Source organism: Pteropus alecto, unplaced genomic scaffold (genome assembly GCF_000325575.1).
Source record: "Pteropus alecto unplaced genomic scaffold, ASM32557v1 scaffold131, whole genome shotgun sequence".
NCBI classification, from domain to species: Eukaryota; Metazoa; Chordata; class Mammalia; order Chiroptera; family Pteropodidae; genus Pteropus; species Pteropus alecto.
In genome coordinates this window covers 20,365,004-20,378,549 of record NW_006434709.1, presented here as the reverse complement: position 1 = coordinate 20,378,549, position 13,546 = coordinate 20,365,004, and the positions used below count along the sequence as shown (strand labels likewise).

At 34.3% G+C, this 13,546-nt stretch overlaps 1 protein-coding gene and 1 pseudogene across 2 annotated transcripts in view; one reads left to right on the top strand and one right to left on the bottom strand.

Moving 5' to 3' along the window:
* The window catches only part of SRBD1 (S1 RNA binding domain 1), a 185,224-nt gene that overhangs the window by 120,584 nt on the left and 51,094 nt on the right, over nt 1–13,546 (bottom strand). For both annotated transcript variants that reach the window (XM_006909626.3, XM_015587611.2), the window contains exons 13-14: nt 12,048–12,138; nt 11,261–11,368 (exon numbers count right to left, since the gene is read on the bottom strand). In XM_006909626.3, coding sequence (XP_006909688.1) covers nt 11,261–11,368; nt 12,048–12,138 — 199 coding nt within the window. The remainder of the gene's footprint in view (nt 1–11,260; nt 11,369–12,047; nt 12,139–13,546) is intronic.
* LOC112478079 lies at nt 7,950–8,066 on the top strand (annotated as a pseudogene).

Sequence of the window (13,546 nt, the reverse complement as noted above, 5' to 3'; positions counted from 1 at the left end):
TCTGAAAATTGCACTTGTCACTATCCCTTACCTTGCTTTTAATTCCCTAAATAGAATTCAGCTTTAATTAACATAGTACATATAAACATGCATTTATCTTTTTGTCTGTTTTCCCCACTAGAATAAACCTTCGAGAAGGCAGGTACTTTGTCTTGCTCATGGCTCTTACTCCCAGCACACAGCACTGTGCCTGCCACATAGTCTGGGTGATAACAATGCTTTGCTGATTGTATGGGAGCACAGGCTTCCATTCTGGCTGAAGTCCCAAAAGCCTGTTTTGCCAGCACTGGCAATCACTCAACTTCATTCTATAAAATACATGTGTGTTTGAGGAGAGGGACAGGAGGACGTTAAAGAGCTGAAAGAGATTTTCTTTAAGAATATTGTTGGAATGCTATGGCATTTCTCCTGTTGCCCCAACATCTCAGGGGGAGGATGGTACTGCAGACCCTATGCCAAGTGAGAGGGGCCACCCTGGGACAAATACGTGAGCATGACATAAGAAAGAGAATACACGCACATGAAAGAGAGAGAGAGAGGGAAGGAGGGAGAGGGAGAGGGAGATGTGGGGAGGAGGAGAGAGGAGGAATGGAGGGAGGGGGAGAGAGGGCGAGCACCAGCTCCTGCCAGCTACAGAAGGTAGCTTTAAAGATATTCTGTCCAAGAGGACAAGGTAGTGAAGTAACCAAGACAAGAATGACCTGCCTTAAGCCTGGCTCTGGAGAAAGGGAGTCAAAACTGGTCAGCTAGAGACGGTATTTGCCAAGTATATCTGCCACAAGAACTGCATTGCAGTTCAAGAATCGGTTGGGGAAAATTCCAGAAAACAAACAAACAAAAAGTTCTTCAAAAACACCTCATGAAAGAATAAATCAGCAATTGTATTTAGGCCACCCAGAGGGCCCTACACTCAGATTGCAATTGTCCCCATTTTTGTAAGACTATGCTCCTTTTCCCTATTCTCAATTCTGAGGACTAAACTTGCAAGGATCAAAAAATTCAGCTAGTGAGTAGGGAAGAAAGACAAATAAACAAAGAGGAAGCGGAAGCTAACCATGCCACCTGCAAACCCTAGAGTAAAGCAGGTTTCCCAGAGTGAAACAGACCTGACGTGGAATTTAATTTATATCAAGTTTGGAGCTTTGATTATTGCCCTAGAGAAGATATGTTAATTGCTGAAATGAGACTGTTTTAATAACTAAGAGGGACTGAAAAAGCTGAGACCTGTCCATCATTTCAGCCAGGGATGAAAAGACTACTCTAAACATGAGCTGAATAAGGAGTGGGATAGTAAATAAAAAGTTGTTTCTTCCTGCATCTTACTGAGTGTACCTCATTCAATTAAATATTTATGTGATAAATACTTGTTGAATAAATGAATATATAAGTAAAAAACCTAAAACAAAATATATAAAAATATTAACACCATTCTCTGAGTGGTGAGATTACAAATTATTTTTATTTTCCTCTATATATTTTCCTGGATTTTTTTAAAATCTCTTTTCAATATGCTTTTTAAAAAAAGAATATTAAATTGCCACAGAATAATGTCATGCACATGTTTCAATAGGCATTCATACCCAGAGGAAAAGCAAAGAAACAAGTAATTTTAAATCCAAAAGTACAAATTGAAATGATTAAAAATGATCGTCTAATTTTCCCTTACAATTTATGTCTGATATCTGAAAACATCAAATTTTAAATTTAAAGTAGATTGAAAATAGAAAATCAAGTAGTGACCTTCTTTACCTGTAATATAGAAGATTAACTACCTGGATAAACATTTTATTGAAAACAACTAAAAATCCTAGATATAATACATCTTAAACACATCAGTGAATCAGCAAGAAAGAAATACTCAAGCTAAAAGAAATAAAGTAAATGTGAGAACCTTGAATTCTAAAGCTGACTTTCGCCTAATTTAATTTTTATGTTCATGGCCCCAAAGAGCTTCACAGAACTAGAGGATGAGAAGACAAAACCCAGAGAATACTTAAGATAGGTGTTAATAACAGATTTTCCCAACAACCCACACACTTCTAAAGCTGACATCCTAAAGGGTTAACACCCCAGTCTAAGGGTCTAAGAGAAATAAACTCACTATAGCCTACTCCTAGGATATAGCAAATTAAATGGAGTATCTCAAACCTTATCACAGGGAGAATCTCTGATGAAAATATGGAACCATAAGCCATCTATCTAGTTTGCAGCCTAAATTCACACTACCTGGGTGGCCAACAAAAAGTCTCAAGCTGAGAATTTAATTTAAGTGATTCTCAAACTGGTAGTGTCTACAGGAGCCTGGCAGAAGCAAATGCAAATCCTCTTCGAAGCAACTCACTATCAATCCAGGCCTCAATGAATTCCCACAGATAAAGTTCCAGGAAAACAACTTTTCAATAAAAATAATTGGATAGAAAGGAAAACACAAAACCGCAGAGCAGAACCAGAAGTACCAACAGTTAGCATAAACAGACTTGTAAGGATTTTCAGATACCAGAATGATCACACAGACTATAAAATAACAATGCTTAGTATGCTTAAGGAAATAAAAGATGTTTGAAAAGATATTCAGGAACAAAAAACTATAAGAATGATCAAGCAGACTTGAAAATATATAGTTTCTAGAAATGAAAAAATATAACTGAAATTAAAAATTAAATAGATAGATGTCAATTCTTCATAAATTAAACTGTAGAGTCAACTTAATCCCAATCAAAATCCCAGCTGACCCATATGTAGAAAGGCTGATTCTACAATTTATGTATAAGTTCAAGGAGCCTAGAATACCCACAACAATTTTTAAAAAGAACAAAATTGAAGGGCTCATACTATCTCATTTCATTAAGTTATACAAATCAACACTGATGGTATTAGTTAAAGATACATAGATTAGTTTAAAGATATATAGGTCAATTAAACAGAACAGACTCCAGAAATAAATACTCATGTATATGTTCAGCTGATTTTCCACAAAAATGCCAAAGCAATTAAATGGGAAAAGGAAAATCGTTCAATAAATGGTGCTTGACTAAACCATAGCCATAAGCAAAAAAGAGTTCATACCACATATAAAAATTAACTTTAAATGGATTACAGGCCAAAATGAAATAGTTAAAACTATAAAACTTCTAAAACAAAACATACAGGAAAAGCATAATGACCTTAGTTTCCCCAACCATTATTTAAATAAGATACAAAAAGAAAGACTACATAAAAAAGTTGATAAATTGGACTTAATCAAAATTTTAAATGTTTGCTTTTTCAAAAGACCATGTTTAAAAAAATGAAAGGTAAGTTACAGACTGGGAGAAGTATATACAAAACAGGTATCTGACAAAGGACTGGCATTCAGAATACAAAATACTATGAATGATAGGAGGAAAAATAATCCGATTATTTAATGGAAAGAATATATGGACAGATATTTTACCACAGAAGATATATAGAAAGCAAAAAAGCAAAGATGCTCAACATCATTGATTGCTAAGGAATATAGATTAAAATTACAGTGAGAGATCACTGAATATTCATTAGGATAGGGAAATTTCAAAGACTGACCATACGAAGCAGATTGAAGAGAATCTGAAGAAACGAACTCTGATACGCTGCTAGTGGTTAGGTAACATGGTACAACTAGCCTAGAAAATCGTGTGTGGCAGTATCTTAAACATATACCTACCATACAACACAGCCATTCCACTCTTACTTATTTACTCAAGAGAAACGAAAGCATACGTCCACGCAAAGACTTGTACAAGAATGCTCATACGGTTCTATTTGTAATAGCCCAAACCAGCAACAATCCAAATGTTCATCAACATGTAAATGAATAAACTAATTGTGATTTAACCATACAATGGAATTTTACTCAGTAAGAAAAAGAACAAACTGACATGCAATATCATGGATGAATCCGAATATAATGATACAGAATGAAAGAAGCTAGCAAAAGAATAAATAATAGTGTATGATTCCAATTACTTAGAAGTCTAGAAAACGTAAATCAATCTACAGCCACAGAAAGTAAATCAGAGGTTGCCAGGGGGGGGGGCGAGGAGGGGTGAAGGGCGCAGGAAGGGTGGATTACAAAGGAATACAAGGGAATAGGTATATGTTCTTTTTCTTGATCGTAGTGATAGTTTCTTGAAAGTATACATATATTAAAACTTATAAAGTTGAAAAATTTAAATATGTGTATTTTCTTATATATCTTTCAGTGGAGCTGAAAAACTAACATATAGGACTTCTACAAGTGACTAATATAACTAAAATAAAAGGTTCAATGACTGGGTCTGACAGGTAAAGAAAAAGCTAGTGAACTGGAGAAAAGACCTGAAGAAATCAACCACAAAGCAGCCCAGAGAGACAAGAGATGAAAAGAGGGATGTTAAAAGGCATGGAGGATAAGAGTGAGAAGGCTCAATATATAAAATTAGAATTTCAGAGGAAGAATAGAGAGAAAGAATGGGACAGAGGTAATATTTGAAGAATAATGGCTAAGATTTTGAAGAACTAAAAGATACCACCCTATAGATTCAAGAATCCTAATTATAAGTAGAATAAAGAAAGCAGTATAAAATGCTGCCTAATGCCCAAACAAAACAATAAACAGTGTGATATGTTATTTTCTTGTCGATATATCAAAACTTTTCATCTTGAATTGTCAATGATAAAATTAAAAACAGAAAACCCTTTTGTCCTTAAGGTCATTACAAATATCATACTAACCATGCCTGCAAATAAATACTGAAATTATAGTATATGTCTGTATAATAAACTAAAACTACATCAAAGATTGAAAAAAGCCCAGTTGTCAAACAACAGATGACTAAAATATGGTATAACCAAACAAGAAAAGGAAGTAAAAGGAGGAGGAGGGTAATGAGGAAGGAGAAAGGGGGAAAAAAAGGAGCAGAGGGGAGGAAAAGGAAGGGAAGAAATCAGGTGGCTCTGCTGTTTACAAAATACCATAGTTGGCGAGTAAAGGCCTTAAGAAAAAATTGGAAAAATCAGCATCCATTATTTTTTTCAAAATTATTCTCAGGTTATTTAACAGCCTTCTACTGTTTCTATTGTCTAAATTGATTAAGTTCTCTTGTTAATTTTTGGTTTCATAGAGAATAAAGCTTCAAAGCAACCATATAAGTAATTGAGAGGATAATGAGGTTTTGTGGCTTCACAAAGAAAAGTCAGAAGACTTAAAGAAAAGTTTTGAGGTATTTGCATTAAAAAAACCCCAATATTCTTGGATATAAGTTCATATTTTCTACAAAAACTTTTTAATATTCTAGACTCAAGTACAATACAAAATTGTACAATACTTTTTAATATTCTAGACTCAAGGACAATACAAAATTCAAAAGCCATAGAAAAAGGGACAGATAAATCTGAAAAAATAAAATTTTAAATTCTATACAAAATAAACTTGAACTATAAACACAAAATGGGGACAACTATTTGCAAAATTTGCAAAAATTATGACAAACAGATCAATCATTAATATATAAAAATATTTACCAATCATCATGCAAGATGAAAATCGTCAACAGAAAAAAAAAAGAATAAGCCAAGGACACAAACAAGCCACCCACACATACACAAAAAATTCCAGAAATGGTCAGCAAACATATAAAAATATATTTGACCTCATTAATAATAGCAAGTATGAGCCACATGCTGTATAAGCACTTTATATAAATTCATTTACCTTCACAATAATTCTTTAGGATGAGAATTATTATTACTCCATTTTATAGATAAAACTAAAATACAAAGAGGTTAAGTAATTTGTCCAGGGCATATAATTAGTTAATAAGCAGTGCTGCCGAGATTTCAACTATATAATTAAAACAAAAATGATAGAACAAATAGGTCTCAGAGAAATGGAAGAGAAGAAACTGCAAGGGGGAATGTAAATTGGCACAGTCATTCTGGAAGACAACATGGCAATGTATTTCAAAAGCTCTAAAAATATGCAGCTTTCACATTAATTATCTCAAACAAGCAACAATTCATACAATTCAAGACAGTAGTTACAAAAAAAAAAATCACATGTGGAGCCTAAAAGCTGTTAATGAAGCCGTTCAGTTTACTCTTCTTCAGCTGTATGTTCTGATATATTTCACACACAAAAAAAATATTTTATTTTCTTCCCTTTGTATATGAACTTTTATATGTACTAGTAATATAAATGCTTTTAAATAACGGAATCTCAAATTAGCCACATGTTGATAAGAGAAAGAAATGTAGTATGGAACAATCTAAGTAATAGATTGGGTTTGGTATTTAAGCATTTTTCAGTTTAGGAGAAGTGGCAGGTTCCTTTTTAAACCTGTACTCCACTTCTTAGAATGTATTCCAAAGACAGAAAAGTAGGTACAAAGATCAAAGCACAAGGGCATTTACTATAGCTTTGCTGAAAATGGAGACAATTAGAAAAACCCAGCTGTTGAACAACAAAAAATGACCAAAATACAACATACAAGAGTATAAAGACATACTTCATTTTACTGCGCTTGCAGATACTGTTTTTTGCCATTTGAAGGTTTGTGGAAACACTGTGTCGAGCAAGTCTATCAGCATCATTTTTCCAACATCATGTGCTCACTTCATGTGTGTCACATTTTGAAATATTCTCCCAATATTTCAAACTTTTTCATTATTATTGTATTTGTTATGGTTATCTGTGATCAGTGATCTTTGATGTTACTATTTCAATTGTTTCGGGGTGCCATAAACCTCACCCATATGAGACAGCAAATTTAATTTATAAATGTTGCATGTATTTTGACTGCTCAACTGACGCCATTCCTGTTCCTCTCCTGGGGCCTCCCTATTTCTTGAGACACAACAATATTAAAATTAGGCTGATTAATTACCTGAAAATAGCTACTAAGTGTTCAAATGAGAGAAAGACTTCCATATCTCTCACTTTAAATCAAAAGCTAGATATGATTAAGCTTTGTGAGGAAGGCGTGCTGAAAGCCAAGAAAGGGCAACAGCTAGGCCACTTGCACCAGTTAGCCAAGTAGTGAATGCAAAGAAAAAGTCTTGAAGGAAATTAGAAGTACTGCTCCAATAAACACATAAAGGATAAAAAACTGAAACAGTCTTACTGCTGATATGGAGAAAGTTTTAGTGGTTTGGATAGATCAAACCAGTACAACATTCACTTAAGCCAAAGCCTAATCCAGAGCAAAGCCCTAGCTCTCTTCAATTCTATAACAGCTGAGAGAGGCCAGGAAGCTGCAGAAGAAAAGTCTGAAGCTAGCAGAGGTTGGCTCATGAGATTTAAGGAAAGAAGCAGTCTTTATTAACAGAAGTGCAAGGTGAAGCAGTAAGTGCTAATGTAGAAGCTGCAGCAAAGTTACCCAGAAGATTTAGGTAACATAACTCATGAAGGTGGCTAAGCTTAACAACAGATTTTCAGTGTAGACAAAACTGCCTTATATTGGAAAAAGATGCCATCTAAAACTTTCACAGCTAAAGAGGGAAATTCAATGCTTGGCTTTAAAGATTCAAAGGACAGGCTGACTCTCTTGTTAGAGACTAATGAAGCTGATGGCTTTAAGTTGAGGCCAATGCTCATTTACCATTTAGAAAATCCTAGGGCCCTTAAGAATTATGCTAAATCTACTCTGCCTGTGCTTTATAAATGGAACAACAAAGCCTGGATGACAGCGCATCTGTTTACAATATGGTTTACTAAGTAAGTACTTTAAGCCCACAGTTGAGACCTACTGCTCAGGAAAAAAGATTCCTTTCAAAATATCGCATGCTACAGAGAAGTAATTCCTGAAAGGAAGAGTCAATAGATGTAGCAAACTTCACTGTTGTCTTATTTTAAGAAACTGCCACAGGACATGGTTCCATAGTGCAGCAGTTAGCATGTCTGCTTTACACACTGAAGGTCCTGGGTTCGTGCCCCAGTGGAGCCACAGTCCATGGTCTACGGCCATGTCACCCTGCACAAGCCCGATGTCTGATCTCAGAAGCTAAGCAGGGTCGAGCCTGATTAGTACTTGGATGGGAGACCACCTAGGAAGACCAGGTGCTTGTAGGCATAAATAATTAAAAATTAAAAAATTGCCACAGCCATAGTCAGAAGCCATCAACATCAAGGTAAGACCCTCTACCACCAAAACGATAATGACTTGCTCAAGACTCAGATGACAGTGAGCACTAAAGTATTTTTTAATTAAGGTATGTAAACTGTTTTTTAGACAATGCTATTGCACACTTAATAGACTACAGTACAGTATAAACATAACTTCTACATATAATAGAAAACCAAAATATTTGTGTGACTCACTTTACTATAATATCATTTTATCGTGGTGCTCTGGAACAAAATCTGCAATATCTCCAAGGTATGCCTGTATCTGTAGTATTTTTAAATGATTTTGTAAAGTATGGCATGGGAAGATGATAACTATATATTAAGTAGGGGAAAGGTTATAAAATATATACACTGTGAGTTCCTTTCTATAATACACACACATACATGAAAGAACAATCTAGAAATATGCTCAAAAATATAAATAACAATTTAGGTACTAAAAAATCTTATCACGTCTATATTTTCTATTCTTGAGCAATCTATCATAAAAAAATTATTATCTTTAAAGAAATAATTTTTTTAAATTTTAAGGCAAAAGATTTTTCACAAATTAGTTAACCCTCTGAGGCTCAAACTATTCCCTTCAATTTAGTTAAGACTCTTGAAGGTACACCAACTTATTTCAAGTAATGAAGTTGTGATTCTTTAAATTATATTTTCCTTCCATTAAATGGTTCATACCCTACTGCTATGAAAGAAGAAAGAGGTCCAATATGTATTCCACAGATGTCCGGCACCAAACCTTTTTCTAGGATCTGTCTATTCACTTGTCCTTCAATGATCAAGCCCCTTGGTAAACATCTAACCTCAAAAACTGTAACCCCAACCTTCCACTACTCCCTCCTTCCCTTTTCTTTCTTTTATTACATATCATACCTTCTCAGTTCATTCTCTTTTCTAATTCTTTCACTATCCTAATAAACAAGGTCATTCGGAAGCAAAATGAATTTCTTTTCTATATTTGCCTACTTAAAGCGTTATATGACAAAACTTAGTTTCCTCATAAAGGTACCTTGAACTGATGAAATAACAAGATGAAATCAAATAACTGATTTTCTTAACACTGATTAGGTATTTGTATTATTTAAAGACTTTAAAGCACATATAAAATATTAGCAAATACATCCCAACAGTACATTAAATGAATAATACACCATGACAAAATGGAGTTCAAATCAAAATTGCAAAGATGTTTCAATTGTATGAAATCAACTACTACAATTTAGCATATTGATAGATCAAAATAGGGAAAAAAACCCCATAGATTATAGCAAAATTCTGAAAAAGCATAAATACTACTTTTCATTCTTGAATTTAAAACTTAATAAAATAGTAATCAATAAACACTCACAAGTAAATACTATTTGCTTTAAATGATCTTTTTAAAGTATACAAAAGGCAGTAACAAACTTCAGGTAGACACTAGAAGCAATCTAATCCAAGTAAAAGAGAAAAAAAAATGGTCCACTATCATTATTAAATAGCTTTTCAAAGACATTGCATGATACCATTCAACAAGGAAAGCAATTCAAAAGGTATAAAACTTGAAAAGAAATTGATAAATTTATCATCTTGTGCAGATGATATGACCATATACCTAGAAATCTTAGAAAGTCAACCGAAAAACTACTTATAAACAATGAAAGATGTCTACTATGGCTAAGGAATAAACTAACATAAAAAACAGTGTTCCTTTATACAGATATAAAGTAATGTAGTAAAGTAACTCTTAAGAGAAACACAAAAAGAGACAAATACAAAAGAAAGTTTTAATATTTAATACATAAAATAATGAAGAAAACTGAAATGTTACAGAAAGCAAAAAAAGCATTCTCCATTTTAATGATGAAGAAAAGTGAAGCCCAGAGAGGCAGAGTAACTCTTCCAAACTTGCATTATGAGTAAATTACGAGTGACAACAAAAGATGAACCAGATTTGTCTGACTCCAAAGCTCTTATTCTTTTTCTACTACAAAACACTGCTGGAATTTCAATAAAGGAATACTCTATAAGCAAATTCAGATGACTTCACTATTTATTATTTTTAATAATTTGAAAGTTCTACTTATAATCACTATAAATGTACCCAAGATATTTATACCAAATTAATGTGAATGGGTTAAAAAGAAATCAGAGAAGTTGTCTGAAATGAACTGAAGGCTATGTCAGGTGTTAGGTTTGCAAAAGGAATGGGTGCATGTGTGCAGCTCCCAGAAGAGGGAAGATCCACAATATTCCCCAAACCAACTTGAACAAGAAGAGGGAGAGGGAAAAAAGCTGAGGTGGACTTTTCAATCCGGTCTTTTCCTGAACCACGATTCATCATGGCCCTTACAGTTTGTCCCTGACCTTCTAATTCCCTTTGGTTACCCTGAGTTTGTTTTCCTGATATCTTGATTAAACTCTTGGCACACGGAATACCACACTAAATACAAGGCCATTCTCTTCTGCCCAATCTAAATGAATCTTAGGACTCTTCTTCCTGTGTCGGGTGTTGTTGTTGTTGTTGTTGTTGTTCTGTTGATCCTGTCAGTCACATACTCATCAGTGGGGCTATACTTTGTTATCAGATTCCTCGAAAAGTAGTGGGAGACGGATGTTGCACACTCCCCCTAGATATCAGCCATTATAACTATCTTCTCTCCTAGAATTAAAGCCTTTAGGACTTAATATTCTACTGTAGTTTGGAAAAGGTAAGCATGGATAGTTGAGGTCCAAGGAGAAAACGAGGAAACAATGGTGAATGAAAGGAATGCTTTTAATTTGTGGTATTTATTTTGGCTCTCAGTTGTGGAGGCCACCCATTCACAGGCATCAAAACTTTGGGAGAAAGCTAAGTTACCCACAGTCCTACATATTAGTCAGTAGTTAGTGCTCTCATACAATGTATGGAAAATGCCATAAAACTAAGTAGGCCCTAATTTGCTGCTTTTGTGAGAGGTTTCAGGATACTGAAACACAACTTTCTCTAAGAGACGGACACTTTACATTGCCCTGCAAAGCTCTTGTGAACATTAAGAGGAAGTTTTGGGGCCAATAATATGTCTATCTTAAAAAAAGAAGGGAGAAAACATCACAGAAGAAACTTTAGAAGTTCCTTTGCCTTTCAAAGAAAACAAGCATTCCTAACATCCTTACCAGTAAACAACATCCAGTGGTGCAAAGTAATTTTTCATTATCAGGTCAGCAAAGTAAGCTTCTGTTTCTCGGCAGGCAGTTCCATTTCCAATCACCACTGTGCTGCAGCTTCAAGGGAGAAACAGGATGAGAAACTGGATGAGCTCAAGGCATGCTCTAGATCAATCAGGAGAAAATGTACAGAATGCACAACTACTATTTTATGATGCTCATATTCTCTCATATATCCAAGCAACCTCTCTACCGTTTTATAACGGAGACAAACTTATGTAGAATGAGAGACAATACCTCTGCATTTGGTATAGCAGGCAGTGGAAAAATATTTTACTGTCACACCGTCTCAAGAATAGTCAGCTTTCTTCCCATCTAAACTTACACATGAGTAAGTGAACTCTGGAGCATTTTAAGCCATAATAAAAACATTATGGCTGAACTATGTGATATGTTGTCAAATAATTTCTGAAGCTTCTAACTACTACCACATCTACTCCTCAGACCCAGAAGAGAAAGTAGGGAGGGAAGGAGGAACTATAGGCCCAAATAGAAGAATTAAATTCTCACTTTTGCTCATATTACCACCTTTGTTTAGTGAAGATGGTAGAAGGGAAGAGCATTCCTCTGGAGTGTCCAAATGTAGAGGTCTCCAGCAATTTGCGCCAGCATGGTTTTACACTGTTCTTTATCTCTCACCAAGGCACTTCCCTTTACCCCTCCCTCCAAATTAGGGGCATCAAAGTTATCTCTGATTGGCTGAGCCACTGAAGTACTCAAAAGGTTATTCTCATACTTGAAATTCAGCAAAAGCCTCTTTATTTTCTCTGCTTCTCGGAAGCCTTGTCCACAATGCAAGTAAACCACATCAGTGTGAAGTATCTGACCTTAGAAAAAAAATGAAAAGAATAAGCTAATTTGTAAGAAATTCCAAAACATAACACACCAATGATTAAGCCAGATGAAACAGAAAAAGGAACTGGTTCCTCTTTTAAAATGTAGTCTGAATCATTCCTATTTACTAAATCGGATTCTCCCTAAGCACTTTAAAATTCTGTTACTTCCAAAGTTATAAGGACTCTATTTCACTACTTAAAACCATTATTAACTAGATAATATCATGACACCTAAATGAGAAATAATTGGTATTTAATAACACAACATTAATAACAGTAAAAGCTAACATTTACTGAATATTCGCCATATATAGACAGACACATTGTGATACTATTCTATTTTTTCATTGGGTTGTAGATATGTAAATGTCTTTACCTTGTGTATTTTTTTTTCAGCTGCATATTTATGAATTGTAGGCTTTTCTGTATTATATTATATTTCAGCTAAAATACATTTAAATATTTAAGGATAACTACCTAAAGAATAGAAATAATGAGCTGAGTGACCAAATTAGGAAGTTAGGAAAAGAACAACAGAATAATCTCAGAGAAAGCTGAAGGAAATAATAAAATTAAAAGCAGAAATTAATAGGAAAAAAAACATAAGAGAGGACCACTGAAGTTTAAAATTAAAAATCACTTAAGAAAAACACATACTTTTTAGCAATACCAATCATAAAAAGGATAACACAAATAAATTATATTAAAAATGAAAAGGGGATATAACTAGAGATTCGAGCACAGATTTAAACGCTAGACTGCAGAGACTACCAGAAACAACTTCGTGTTAATTTAGATTAAATAATGAAATGAATAAATTCTTGGAAAAATATTGCTCACCAAAAGGACTGAAGACGTGTGTGTGTGTATGTGTGTGTGTGTTGTGTAAAATTTTAAAAAGAATCATCCTGTAAGCAATACAAACACAGGAAAAGATAAAAGCCATATGATAGCTCAATAGTTGCAGGAAAAAAACACCGATAAAGTATTCTTCCTATTTATTGTAAAATTGCATGGCATAAAAAGAGAGCAACTAGAACAGCAAATCCAAAAACCTATGACTATATCTATAACAAAGTATCGCCACAAAATCCAAAAGATGAGCAGGTAAAAATAATGCACTAACAACTACCAAGACCGACAGGAATCGGTACTTCTATGGGAGGGAGCAGAGGGAAGCAACAGAGTAGCTCATAAACCCGAGATCAGAAAAAGTCCAAAAATGTCAAAAAGTACTTCCGTGGAAATCGCTAGAGGTGCATTTGAGAACAGGACTGAAACTAGGAAAAATCTGTGCAAACTCTAGTTTACAGATCAGTACAAAGGCTGCTCAGTAAGTTCAGAAAGGATTGGAAAACTCTGATCTCTATGAACTCTTGAAACTATCAAAAGTAGAATA